Here is a 13,952-nt window from a genome sequence, read left to right as displayed (position 1 = left end):
TTCTTTAAGACTGTCTCAACAGGAGAACCAAACAACACATCAGATTGTAAAGGAGCATCTAAAATCCTTGCTTTAACATGGTCAGATAAATTCTGATCCCTCAGCCAGGCGTGCAAGAACTGAAGTGGCAGCCACCCTAGATGAGGCCTGTACAGCATCAAAACCACATTGCAAAGAATGCTTACCCACCTGCTCAGAAACATGAACTAAATCTTGTAACTCTTTACAATCAATACCTTCCGCCAGAGCATCAACCTTAGACTTCAATTGAGAAAGGAGATAGTTTTGGTATTTCAACATGTGAAACTGGCAATTCAAAGCCCTCATAGCTAGAGTGGAGGAAGTATAAACTTTCTTTCCCCATCTATCCAAGGCCCTGGCCTCTTTATCTGAAGGAACCGGATTCTTGACAACAGAAGCCTTAACACCTTTAGGCCCCTGACTAACAGTTTCTGGGTCTGCCCTAGGACTCTTAAAAGATACTTATGAGCTTCAGGCACCCTGTAATACCTATCCGGTTTAACAGGAGCAGGAGGCAAAGAATCAGGATTAAGAACATCTTCCACCACATCCAAAACAGGAGGTATAGCCAAAGGCCTATGCTGGGGTAAAACAAAAATTCCCTAAGCCTTTTCCTGGAATCAGAGAAGTCCTGACCTTCCACTTAAAATGCTCCCTCATGGAATGAAGAGTTTCTGAAAAAGAAAATCTTCAGGAGGAGAAGCAGAAGGAGTAGAATCATCCACATCAGAATCAGAATAAGGGAATACTCCTGCAAGTCTTCAGTCAAGACTCTGAAACATCGAAGCCTGCTCAAGACTCCCTAGCTCAGGCTCCACCCTAGGTCTCTTATCAGGAGGCAAGAACCCTAATTAAAGTAATCAAATCTTCTGCCATTTTAAGCATATGCTTCTTGGGCACAGTTCCTGAAGAACTAGGGGTGACACCAACTGAAGCTAAACGGGGCCTGAGAAGCCTTGGAAGAGGAGAGAAGGAGAGGCTTTCACCCCCCTAGGAGGGAGGAGTATAGTAACCTGGCTCTGAGAGCCTTTGAAGAGAAAGGAGAAGGAGAGACCCTAACCACCTAGGAGGGGAGTAGTAACCTGAGAAGCCCCATCAGCCTGACCTGCCTCCTGAGGCCACAGGCCACCTCCTAATAACAAAGTTTCTCCCTGGGTTCTTCTAGCCTAGGCTTAACTGCTTTGTGAGCATCCGACGGCAATTTCAAGACTAACCTGGCACAATCTAACCTTCTCTTTATAGTGCGCTTATTGAATCTAGCACACAACACACACCCAAGCGTGCGTGCTTCAGGGCCCTAAACAAGGAATACACAAAGTATGGTAGTCTCTATGCGGTATCTGTTTACCACAAGAAATACAATTATTCACTTTTTCTGACATCCGGTAAACCACTGAGGCAAGAAAAACTAAAATATTCCCCTGCAACGCTGCTTCTGCATCGGACCATGCGGCAAAAGACTGAGGATATGGCGTCGGTCATCGCATTTTGTACCCTGGCGTCCTGATGTCAGTCAAATGCGCGATATTCGGGCCGACCGAGGACAGCGGACTACCCAAGTGTAAGGACTGCAGCAATGTGAGATGAAGAACATCTTTGCATTTGATCTTTAAGTGGTATTTTGTGAGTTGTGTGTCTTTTCTTCCTTCCCTGGGTCAGCCATACTGTCGTAGTTCCTGCCTTGCAGTGTTCAGCTAATTAATAAAGTTATCTATAGTTAAAGAATGTGCAGCTTTATATGATAGCAGCAAAGTCAAAGTGCTATGAATTTTGAACATGAATAACTTTCTGAATTCAGTTGATGTGGAACAAAAGGACCTACATGTACCTTGCTATGTGTATTTTTCTTGGCAAAAGACTTTCAGATATAACAGTTAAAATTATGAAGGAGAACAGGGACAGATTCCTAAACAAAGTATCATGAGATTTTATTCAGCCTCAACAATGATCTGCATAGAGGAAGCTGACCAAGATATAAATGCAAAAGATAAGACAAAACTGCTAAGCTTTTCTCCTTTAGCAAGTGTCAATGGTTCAGTATGTAGCACATTTACTTTTGGTGCTGGTAGGTTATAAGACTTTGGGCTCTTTTCCCACCCCAGGTGATTGGATTACTTTTTCAGTTATTGACACTGCAGTGCAGCATTGGGGAATGCTGAAATCCTGGTTGTGCTGTCCTTCATTTGAGACATTAAATCAGGATCTCATCTGCCAGATTAGGTGGTAGATTACATGGATTTAAAAGCTCCCACAGCACTTATTGAAAAATAAGTCATGGAAGTTCACCAGTACCTTAGCCAAATTTCCCCAGGTCAGTGTATGAATGTCACCTTGGGTCTTCCCTGAAAAAAAGACTGCTGCCCCAGTGGGGCTAACCTAGTCAACAGAGATAAAAATAAATAAATGAATGAATGGGTGAAATGAATGAAGTGTGAAGGTTTGAGGATTATTCTGTGGGGAGGTAAATACACTTTGTAGAAAGGAAACCCTTTTATATTTAAGGTGTACTTGTCCTTTAAAATAGCTGTTACTAAAATTCCAATACAGGACTGTCATGAGTCCAGGTATTTTGAGCAGTCCCTTCATCTGAATAGTTTTATTTCTAAAAACAAAATAAATCCAGTTCTAAATCCTCCTCTTTACTGCCGTGAAGCAGTACTGTGTATAGCCAACAAGTTTTATAATTGTTTTTAATCAAATTTCAAACACCTTGTAAGTACAATAAAATAGCCAATTATATTTATATCAGTCTAACACCCTAATTCCATTTAGCTGCTATTATATATTAAATTCTACTTCATTAATACTCGTTAAATATTATGGTGTTGTGTATACTAGCTCACTTACAGATACTGGTGCCATTACAAAAGTGTGCCACATGGGTATGTGTTTGGCCGAGTCTTTTTCTTATCTTTCATTAATGAACTTCCATGGGATCTACTACACACATCTTGCACTGTATATGCAGTTAATACTGATATTGCAAGAACGGTGCAACGTTAATTGCTGCTATTTGGAACTGGATTATCAAAATTAAGCTGGCTGTTAATCCACAAAATCCTACTGTTATGGTATTTGCTACAATTAAAAAAAAATCACCCCTGCTTGTTGTTTAGGACCCTACTGGTAATTCCATAGCATGTTTCACACACCAAAAATATGTTAGCATAGAAATAGGTTAAAATCTTTACTTTAATCTGTATCTTGAGTGCCTGTCAAAGTATTAACATTAACTAAAAATTTCCTGTAAAGTAGTACACCTTCTCACCATTGAAGCAAGAAAAGCCATTTAAAATAACTGTCTTATTACTAAAACTAGAGTCTATATTGTTTATAGCCCTTCTCTCCGCACACAGTACAAATTAATTTACTACAAACCACCAGAAATGGTGTTCTCAGATTTATTTATCTTGCCCAATGAACATTATATAGCCTTAAATAAAACCAAGTGGTTACCAGTGGCAGTCATCACCAACTTTCTACTCAATACTTTAACCTTTAAATTGCTGAGTGAGTAGTACTGTCTTTCACTTACAAATATGGTTCATATCCCAAACTAAGAAGTCATAATGTCCTACATTTGGCAAGTCGTAGCTTAGCCTACACAGGAGGATCATAGGAGGTTACTAGGTTAATGGCCCTGGGGCCCTTACAAACCTAGCCAAGAGTTTATCCCCAAAAAGAAACCTCCGTCAGCACATGTCGCCCCTGTCAATGAGGGACATGGGTGGAACCCCTGGGAAAAATTTGTGGTTACCCATCCACTCATGAAGGTTGTGCTTATAACTGAAAGCTTAGTCTTTTGTCTTCACAGTAATCTCTGTCATTAAAAGTTATACCTTTTTTTTTTGAAATGACAGCATTTTGAAAGACGGAGAAATGATTTTTCAAGCTGAAAGAAGAGATCCCGGGACTTTAGCAAACAGAGAAAATTGGATGGAAGGATCAGATGCGGTAGAAGACGTCAGTCCAGCTGATCAAGGTACAATAGTTTTATTTGGTTTCCTCACATTATTGTGTTAGTTTCATACCATTTTATATGTTACCAGAAAATACATGTCCTTGTTAACCTTACATTCTAATTAAATGTCATTGGCAGTTTAATTTTAGTCCAATAGAGTGGAGGTTTGATAGTAAAAGTTAAGGCATGGGTTGCAGAGCAGGAAACTTCTGTTGGAATCCCATCAGCCATCATTTGTATACCATAAACCTATGTCTCCCTGGGCAAGCTGTTTCATTGTGCCTCTGATTCAGTACTGAGAAACAAGACATTTATATCAGTGGACTATTTCCGGTTGCTGTCAGTCAGTCACTAATAAGTAACCAACTAAAGGGAGTGAGTTAGGTTACTAACTTCTACAAAAGTGCTTAACAGTTTACAATGTCCTTGGGAATGGGGAATCAGTTAAAACTAATGATCTTTTGTTGAAGACCATCTTTGATGGGCTCTTGGGTGAGCATATTTTGTCCAGTGTTCAGAATTTTGTGCTTTTTCATTAAAATCCTGCAATGGTGGACATCAGCATAAATTGCAGAAATAATTATGCCTCATCCTACCAGTTTCTTTTTACTGCTTGCAGATTTCATATTTCAGTCCTTGCTGCTGTTAATCAGATCTTGCATTTAATGTATAAAGAAAGTGGTCATGTGTCTAGTATATTACCAGCTAAGGCTTTCACCAACATTGCTTTTTTATCCAAAAACAAGGAGGACAGTAGAATGTGACTAAAGTTTGTAAATGTAAAACAATAAAAACAACAAAACATACTGTACATTCAAAAGGTAACCTTTAATATTAAAAATTGTTGAGTGCTTTCATTTCTCCAGTTTTTGAGACTTTATCATGACTGAAAGGTTAATAAGATATATACTTAAGTAATAATTAAAATCATGTGAGGTTTGAAAGTCAGTCAACTAAAAATGAACACAGTTTGACCTTTACTAAAAATATATTTTTGAAAAAATACATTATACTTGTATGTAATGTAACCGTTAAGAATGCATTTAAAATATGTATGATAAAGTGCATGTAGACTGTACATAAACTGTACAAATATACTACCCATTAAAAGAATAAAGGCTGACACTGGATTTGTGACAAGGCTGAGATGTTTATGCTAGTTTCTGAAAAAATAGTAGGGCAAGGAGCCAGCACCTCAAGGACTTATGAGGAGTGACTGCGAGCTTTACAGTAAACATCCAAAAATATTTCAGAACTGGTGGTGGTGGTAGATTGGCTGGGTCTATATTATGAAAGCGAAAAACCCTATGCGCGAATACCAAAACATCGACCCTTATACCGTGAACCACGAAAATCCCGAACGCACTAAACAGCGGGAAAAAAAATTGAACTGTCTTAGTCAGCCAACCCCACCAGTAGCTATATACTACCTACCCAAATAAAATAAATAAGCCACATACATACACTAACCAAACCCTACTTCTAAACTAAAGTAAAGCACAAAACCCTACTTCTAACCTTACACTAAACCCCACATACACAACTATGCACTATTCTTAACCCTTCCCTTACGTCCGTAACTACCACACACTTCCCCTACAAAAATATACACAAACAAAATAAATAACCTGCATACATACATTTAACAAACCCCTACCTCTAACCCTACACTAAATCTAACATACATTACTTATCTAAGCACGTACCTTAACCCACACCCTATCCTAAACTCCGTAGCTATCCAACACTTACCTTATGCAGCTAATCCACAGACGGGCCAACCATGGAAATTCGATATTTCCATTTTCGCGCTATTCGACTTTCGCTCTTAAGTCCACTTCGCGGTATACGGTTTGACATTTATGTATTCGCGTAAACATCTTTTCACTTTCCTAATATAAACCCGATTGGCCAGTCCTATGGGCAGGAAAGGTGATTAGATCATTTTAAGGGCAGTCTTTGTATTAGACTTGTCCATTAAAGACCGTTGAGGTACCTTGCATCTAAACTGCCAGTTCAGCTCTTTTATTTCTAAGATGCTAACCAAGGCTCCTCCTTCATGTCAGACCCAGAATGATTACATACAAAAAAGACAGTCTTTCTTAATGAACAAATTTGTATCAAGTTCCGAAGGCCATTAGAGGCACTCTTCTCCCCCTTCTGAGTTTGATGACTATCACAATATTCATAGCGTCTTTGACAGCCTTTCCATGCAGGTGTTGCAGCAGGCTGTGACGTCGGTGGCTTTAGAGCCACCACACAATCATGGATGTGTTTTTGTGACCCTTGTTCACGGTCTCTGGCACTGCACACCATTCCCGCCAACCTTTTGATGAGTCTTTCCTTCCTATAGGTAAACCCAGTGCAAGTGCTAATGATAGATGCTTCTGCGGCAATTGTTTTTGACTGGATGGAGAACTTCACATCATCTAGCTGGAGTTTGATAGTATGTGTCCTGGTCCAACCACCAGATGCAACTTCACTTGCAACTGAGCCACTGAAGCAGCATATAAAGCACAGTTCTTGTATAACTTTGAAGGATTCAAGCGGGGATTATACAGTCAGTTATTGCAAACAGCATTGCAGAGGCAGTGTGTGCACTCCCCCTGGCAGGAATTTAAGAAAGCAGGTTCAAAGAGTTAGGGAAAAGGATTTGACATATATCAAGGATACTGTACTTGCCATGGCTCGCGTCTCATCTTAGCAGCTAGTATTGAAGTAGGATGCCTTCATACTGAAGGCAGTCCAGCAAGGTGAGAATGTGGTTGTACTCCAGACCCTTCAAGAAGTTGAAGCTGACCTGCATATCTTTTTAATGTGAATTATAGCTGATACCTTCCTCACTAGAGGCCTGTATTTGCAAGTAGCTGTATTTCATACATGGTATGGTGTGGGAGGGTAGTAACAGCAGAAAATATACCCTAGACTACACCACCTTAATGACCTCAGAAGAGTAAAGGCTGCTTTCTCTTATGAAGTGGTAAAAGAGTGCCGATTCCATCTCACCCAGGGAGTGTGAAGGCAACTACAGCATTATGGCCTTGACAAGGCCAATTGCTGCTTTCCAGAAATTCAGATAAAACTAAAGCAGATACCAGCCCTCGTTTTCATGCTTGCCTACAAAATAGGCAAGGTTTCCAAACATTTACATACCTATACCCTGCAAAGTCAGAGAGAGGTACTCTAGAAACTAAGAATGAGCGGGTCGAAACAGTCAGAAAGGTACCAGTTACCCCAGTCTAGCCACCAAACTTCTGGTTTGTAGCAAACCTCCATAAGAGAGGCCTTCCATGAAAAGGTGACTGTATTTAGGCATGGCACAGAAGGCTGTGTGCCCTTATGGGCTGCAGCAGATGCTCCTTAAAGAACTTCTGCACCTAGTACAGTTGGATTAAGACCAGATGGACACATCCTATGAAATTATAAAACAGTGGGTCCATAACTCACCAGGATGCAGGTTGTGGATTCAGAGGGAGAAAAGGTTGCAGACTATATATTTGGGGAAGATCACTAAAACATTTTCTTGCAGATGAGTTAGTCCCCCATCCCCATCTGGTAGACTTCCCCTCACACCGCCTTATTTGTATATACTAACTCCCCAGGAAAAAAGAAAACATCCTCTAGTGTGAAACATGGCTTGTACTACTACTGAAGTCTCAAACTGAGGCAAACGCATTCTGGAAGTTAACACTTGGAAAACATTTCCTCAAGTGATATATACCTAGGGATCAACATTTAAACAGATGTAGATCTCCCAGAAAAAAATAATGCCTGAGTAAATGACAATAATGAGGATACTGCTGGAAGACAAAAGTAATAAAATAATTAGAGGATTGAATGTAGTTCCCTCAGATTGTTCCTGGGATAGGCGTTAAGAGCAGATGGAGTAACTGCTTAGTAAGTTGGTGGAAAATTATATTGCATCTTTCTCTTATCCTTAGCATTAAATGTAATGCCCAGTAACAAACAGCAACTGATAGAAGTTCTACACAAGTCTTGCAGTGTCATGGCATAGAGGGCCAAAACTTTGACAAAAACAACACACTGTGGTATACTGTATTCGGAGAGGCCAAAACAAAAAATGAAAAAACAAACGCAGAAACACTCCAAATATTTAATGGCAAATAAAACAACTTGTACGGCAAACCTTTCAGGTTATGCCCTTTCTCTGAGGAAGGGGATAACTCGAAAGCTTTGCCGTATAAGTTGTTTTATTTGTCATTAAATATTTGGTGTGTTTCTGTGTTTGTTTTTTTGTTTATAGAGGGCCAGAAGCCATGACTATAACTCAGGTGACCCAAGTTCAAGTTGCATCACCATGTTCTAGGAGCAAGAGGGAGCGAAAGTGACTGACACTGAATTTCCCATTTTGCGGGCAGGGGTTCCAGTGTGCTATACTTGCCATCAGTAATCACAGGCTTGCAGGCATGAAAAAGTAGGAAAGAATCGGGGGTATGGCCTTTCTACTGCTAAATCAGTGATGGGTAGCCCTTGGTAAGTACGTGAGTGGTGACAAGCATGCACACAGGGGGAGGGTGCAGTAGTTGTGGTGACAAGCGTCCCTGTCACCCTTCAGGGGTGGGGTTACAGCTAAAGTAGGAACACACTTAAGCCTGCATCTGAGATGATACATTTGAAGGGGTGGATGATGCCTTGTAGTTCACTTACATGAGAACATTTTAAGGTCCAGTACTGAAACTTAGATGGCTATAGGGTGAAGCCAGACCCTCAGGCTATTAGGACAAAGACACTCCACTACCTCAGCAACATATGTAGGGAAACATTCAGGCAGGAGCACAAACTCTTCAATGACTGTCTGGATGATTACTGCTGTGGACTCCCCATATACTGGAAGAATGAATGGACTCAAGATTGATATGAAAGGGTTGATTTTTGCAGGCACAGATGGGAAAAGCAAAAAACAAAAAAATAACTCTAAGCAAAATCAATAAATTCAGATAATTGCTGGTCATTGACAAACTGGATTTAGCCATGTGGCATGCAGCAGTCCGGGACTGTACGCAGAACAGGCAAGTCCTGTGCACTAGACTTCCTAGACATACTAATAACTGTAGTGACGTAGATAACAGAAACTCACCAGTGCAGATTTAGCTGAACAAGCAACAGGGTAGAGGATTCTGCTTCTGAAACTGTTCTCTCTATCAATTCTAATGAGATATAGTGAAGATCAAAGCTATTCCAAGTTGCCTGTAATCACCAAAATGCAAGGTGCAAAAGTAGAAACATTCCACCAGTGTTACTTAATGTCACTGTCACCCGCTACATCTTTTGCTTCAGAGAGACAAATAAGTTAATCAGAGTTGTGTTGTACTGGTGCAGGGCTTCTAGCCGAGGAGCATTGGTTGTTTGGCTTGACTTTATCAATAGATAATTACTTTCACTCCAGAGTTTTTCTGGCTAATTTAAACAAATGTCTTCTTTTTCCCAAATTAGACACTTTTCATTCCAGGGTTTAAATAGTAAGAGTTTGCCACCTTTTCTGTTTAATGTACTAGCTGTAAAATAATAATATTAATGCCACAACAGGTCAGCAGATTAAAAATCCCTGCCCAGTTTAGGCATTGCATTACCCCCTTGCAAGGGAGCTGAAATCGAGCATTTTAGCCAGAAAGCTAAATTATGGAATTACCAAATTGTGATGGTTTGAAAAGACCAGTGGTAGTAATTGAATTTTATTCAGAGTTAAAACTTGGAGCTGACAAGGTATAATTAAAAAAAACATATGGTCAACATTTAGTCCCATGGTAAAATAACAGCAAAAAATGACACAGATGTACACACATGTTCAAGCACGTGCACTGCACTAGGCTAGGTTGCAGAGCTGCCATCTTGCTGAGATAGACCCATAAAGTTGGCATCAGTAGCAAGAAAAGGAAAGTATAATACTGGGGGTAAGACTAGTTTGTTCCTTGGAAGATAACCGCTTGTAGGGTAATGTTTTATGAGTAAGTTGTGCTAGAACTTGGCAAAGGAGACCCAGACAATTTCAAGTACCTTGATTCCATTCAGGCTATGTCAGAATGAAGTAACTTGAAAATCAGAAACTGTTTAAATGGGTAGAAGAGTGGGTTGATGATAGGAAGCAAAGAGCAGAAAGTGAGGTGAACCATATCAAAGGAAAGGAAGGTGGTGAAGTAGAGTACTTGTGTGATAAATCTGGGTTTATTTCGGTTTGGCATCTTCTTCTTATCAGACATCATGAGCATTTCAGAGAACAGGATCCATCCTGTTTGTTGCTGACCATAAAGTAAGAAAGCCTTGAATACTGGCTTTGTCCCATTCTAGTGGGTGACTGCTACTGTTATCCCTTTGCACAAAGGTGAAGTGTCCACTGATCCAGCAAATTGTAGACCCGTCAGCCTAACTGGCCTGATCTGCAAGGCTATGGAGTGGATTATCATGGACCTCATTTAACAAGGACATTGGCAACCTCCAGACACTTAATCCCACACAGTTTGGTTTTGCTAAGAGGAGGTCATGCCTGTTAAATTTGGTCGACCTCTTTGAGATGGTCACAAAGGCCAGAGATTAGGGGGAGATGGTGCACACTGCCTACCTTGACCTGGCCAGGGCCTTTGATACTGTTCCTCACTTGGGTATAATAAACTCCTCTCAATTGGGCATCGGTCCATATGTTACTAGATGGGTAGCAAACTGGCTCACTGATGGAACTCACCTAGTCAAAATAGGGGAAGTCTTCTCCAGTAGTAGACCCATAAGCTGTGTACCCCAGGGATTGGTCTTGGGCCCTCTGCTGTTTGGGATATACTTCTCAGAGTTGCAGGCCAAATCTAGTGGGCTGTGGCGTACCAAGTTTTCAGATGACTGTAAGCTGGGTGTTGTCATCAATTCCCCTGCTAATGTGGACATCCTCCAAGAGGGTCTCACCCAAACAAATGAGTGGTGCCAGAAACATGGCCTCCGACTGAATGTCAATGAAATCTATGATCCCTTTTGGGGAGAATGACACCCCCCACAAATTATCACATTGATAGGGCGCTAAGCACATAGTTAGTTGTGAGGGACTTGGGAACCCAGGTTGATAGCCAACTGACTTTTGACCACTATATTGCCTCTGTTGTACAGAAAGCTTTGTATATGGCCTACCTCATTGATAAGGGTATCTCTTCCAGGGACAAGGTGGTCATTAATTTACTAGATTATCTTGTAAGACCACTTAATGAATACAGTACCCCTTTTAGCATGTACCTCACAAAGCATATGCAGCAGTTGGAGAGACCACAGATTCCTCACCCAGAGTGTCCAGGGCCTCGGGCATCTACCCTTCACAGGCTAAAAGCCTCGTCTCTCTCTAGTTGGTCTCCTGCAGACTCTGAGGTGACCTCTGCCTGGCATACAACGTTATCTCAGACCCTGCCCTAATGGGACTGCACATCTGCAAGTCTAGCTCCACTCATGCAACCCGCACATGAGACCTCAGCCTGGTCTGACATCAATAGGACTTGTTGGTGGGACAGATTTGTGTTCCAGAGGCTCACCCTTTTGTGGAATAGGCTCCCACTCCACATAAAGCAGAGTACCTCATTAAACCTTTGTAAGCACAACCTGGATAACTGGATAGGGAACAGAAAATACACCCCTGGGATTCCACCTATGTCCCTAGGGTGCTGACTTGTTGGAACATGGGCTAAATTCATGGCTAGGCTTATAAGGGCCTCGGGGCCAATAGCCTAGTAACTTCCTATGAAGTCTTCAAATGGACCTGAAGAGAGCTTGTCTGTGGCATAGAGGTATAAAGCCCTAACTGCACCTTAGATGGCCAGGCTTGGATTATGGCATAGGAAGCTGAAAGAAACTGTTGGGGAGGTTGGAGTAACGTACTGGGGAGAGGAAGATAGTTCATCCTTCTGCCATGTTGATCCCAACAAGATTGCTGGACATAGTATACAGCACTAAGGGCTGCTGTGATGCCATGCTACTTGTAAACAAGGGAGTCTGGTTATATGCATATACACACTGGATCTGTACTGATCCCCGAACGACATCACCGAATCACTATCGGCCGGGCATACTTATGCAAAAGTGCTTTTCACCAAAGAAGCACTTTCATGTAAGTATGCCTGTTGCGGAGGTCATACTATGGTGTGGATAAGGGAGTAGTCCCTTTTCCTCACTGTAGTTTGTTCTCAGAGTGAGAATATTAAAGTAGGGGGGTGTGGGGGTTCAGGGGGGCTTACCCCCTGCATAAAAGTAGATTTAGTGTTTTTTGTTTTTTTAACACACTTTAATGAAAGTGCTTTTTTGGTGAAAGTGCTTTCGTTAAAGTGTGTTCAGTGATTGTGGATTCGGACTATTGAACTTTCATTCAATAGTCCTAGATCCATACACATGCAATCTCCCAGGTATCAGTAATTGTGGGCGCTTCAAGGAGGGGTTAGGTCTAGACAGCAGGGAGATTCTTGTGACTAGCAGTACTGGCCCACTCCCTAGCACCTGCCTCCCATTGAGAATGGAATGGGCTTTTATAAGGCTCCTGACCCAGTCCAAGAATGAATGGGCTATAGAGCTCTTAGACTGGGAATAAATTGGTCTGGATATTGACCTGTAGGATGAATAAATGGATCGGTTGGGTGTAGAGGGGGCCATAAGGTAGATCAAATGAAATTAAAAAGTGGCTGGCAAAGTGAGCCAAGAAGTGAGAAATGATCAGTGCAGGAAAGTGTAAAGTACTTTGTATGGGCTAAGATGACCTCTAAGTGGAGTACCATCTGGGCATTGGCTGTTAGATATTAATTCCAAAAATGAGCATCCACGTGCAAATTGATAAATTTGTGGCTAGAACATGTAAAGTGTTGTCTTGTAACCATAGTCAAATAGATTTCATCAGCAGACAGACTGTCTAAAGCCATTACAGATCCCAGGTCATGGCCACAGTTAGAGTACTTTGTTAATTTTTGGGGCCTGGGCAAGATGAAAGAGAGAAGGCTGGTCAAAGGTGTGCACAGAAGGGTTACCTTGGTAATTCAGAAAAATACATGGAAAGGTTAGGCAAGCTAAATTGATTCTCAGCCAAGAGGAAAGGAAGAAGAGATATGATGTGGATCCACAAGAAATGCCAAGGTGACAGTGTGATGGGATACAGCTTAAGAAGTAAGATGAGGTTCAGTCCACCCCCAATGGGCAGAGGGATAAAGGCTTTACTGCACTCTAGAGAACCAAGGTTTGACTAGAAGCATGGATATGGAATGGACCCAGTAGAGGGGAGGATGACAGCTGATGCTGGCTCACCCATCTTAGTGGGAGGGAGGCTGCCTAGACTCTCTGTAATTAAGAGCCGGGCGAGCTCCTTGTTGCAAGTGGTATACCTTTTGCTCAGGAGGTTGCACATAAACAGAAGCAGGCAGCATTTGCATAGCTTACAAGGTTACTGCAGGGTGGGAGGAGGTTAGGAGATGCTCCTCAGCAACAGTATAATGCAACAGTATAATGCTATACCAACATCTTCAATCCCCTCACTGGCCCCAAACATTGGTTGGGTTAAACCTGAGGTAGGATAAATTGGGTCCAGTAGACCCAGTGAATGAGGACAGGAGCTGGTGGCAGTGGCTCACTGTGTGGAGGGGGAGGAAAAAAAGTAAGATGGGGTTCAAGCAGTGTCATCAGACTTGACGGTACAGAGTTCTGGCTGGATATAGGATAGCATGCATAAGTTGGTAAGTTTTTCTACTCTGCCGAGTGCTGCAGCTGGCCTATGGGTGATGCCTCTCCCTCTCTCATCCTGTCCAAGGAAAACCATACACTTTCAAAGGCCCTAAGTTTCTTGGTTTCCAGCAATCATTCTGACACCTGATTCAAACTGTTCATCTTCTGTTTCTAAGTGTTTCTCAGATTTACATTTAACTGTGTTCCTTTGATCTGCTGATCATATTCATCTCATTTCCACCTTCTCTCACATTACCAGTATTCGTTTCCAACATTTTCCTTTTAA

General features: G+C 41.6%; 1 protein-coding gene across 1 annotated transcript in view; it reads left to right on the top strand.

Moving 5' to 3' along the window:
• The window catches only part of CCDC115 (coiled-coil domain containing 115), a 303,910-nt gene that overhangs the window by 99,792 nt on the left and 190,166 nt on the right, over positions 1–13,952 (top strand). The window contains exon 4 of the mRNA XM_044080726.1: positions 3,882–4,003. Within this exon, the coding sequence (XP_043936661.1) occupies positions 3,882–4,003 (122 nt within the window). The remainder of the gene's footprint in view (positions 1–3,881; positions 4,004–13,952) is intronic.

Source organism: Protopterus annectens, chromosome 8.part0 (assembly GCF_019279795.1).
Source record: "Protopterus annectens isolate FY-2018-M chromosome 8.part0, PAN1.0, whole genome shotgun sequence".
Lineage (NCBI taxonomy): Eukaryota > Metazoa > Chordata > Ceratodontiformes > Protopteridae > Protopterus > Protopterus annectens.
The sequence above is the reverse complement of the archived record's forward strand: the minus strand, read 5'-3'. Positions and strand labels throughout refer to the sequence as shown.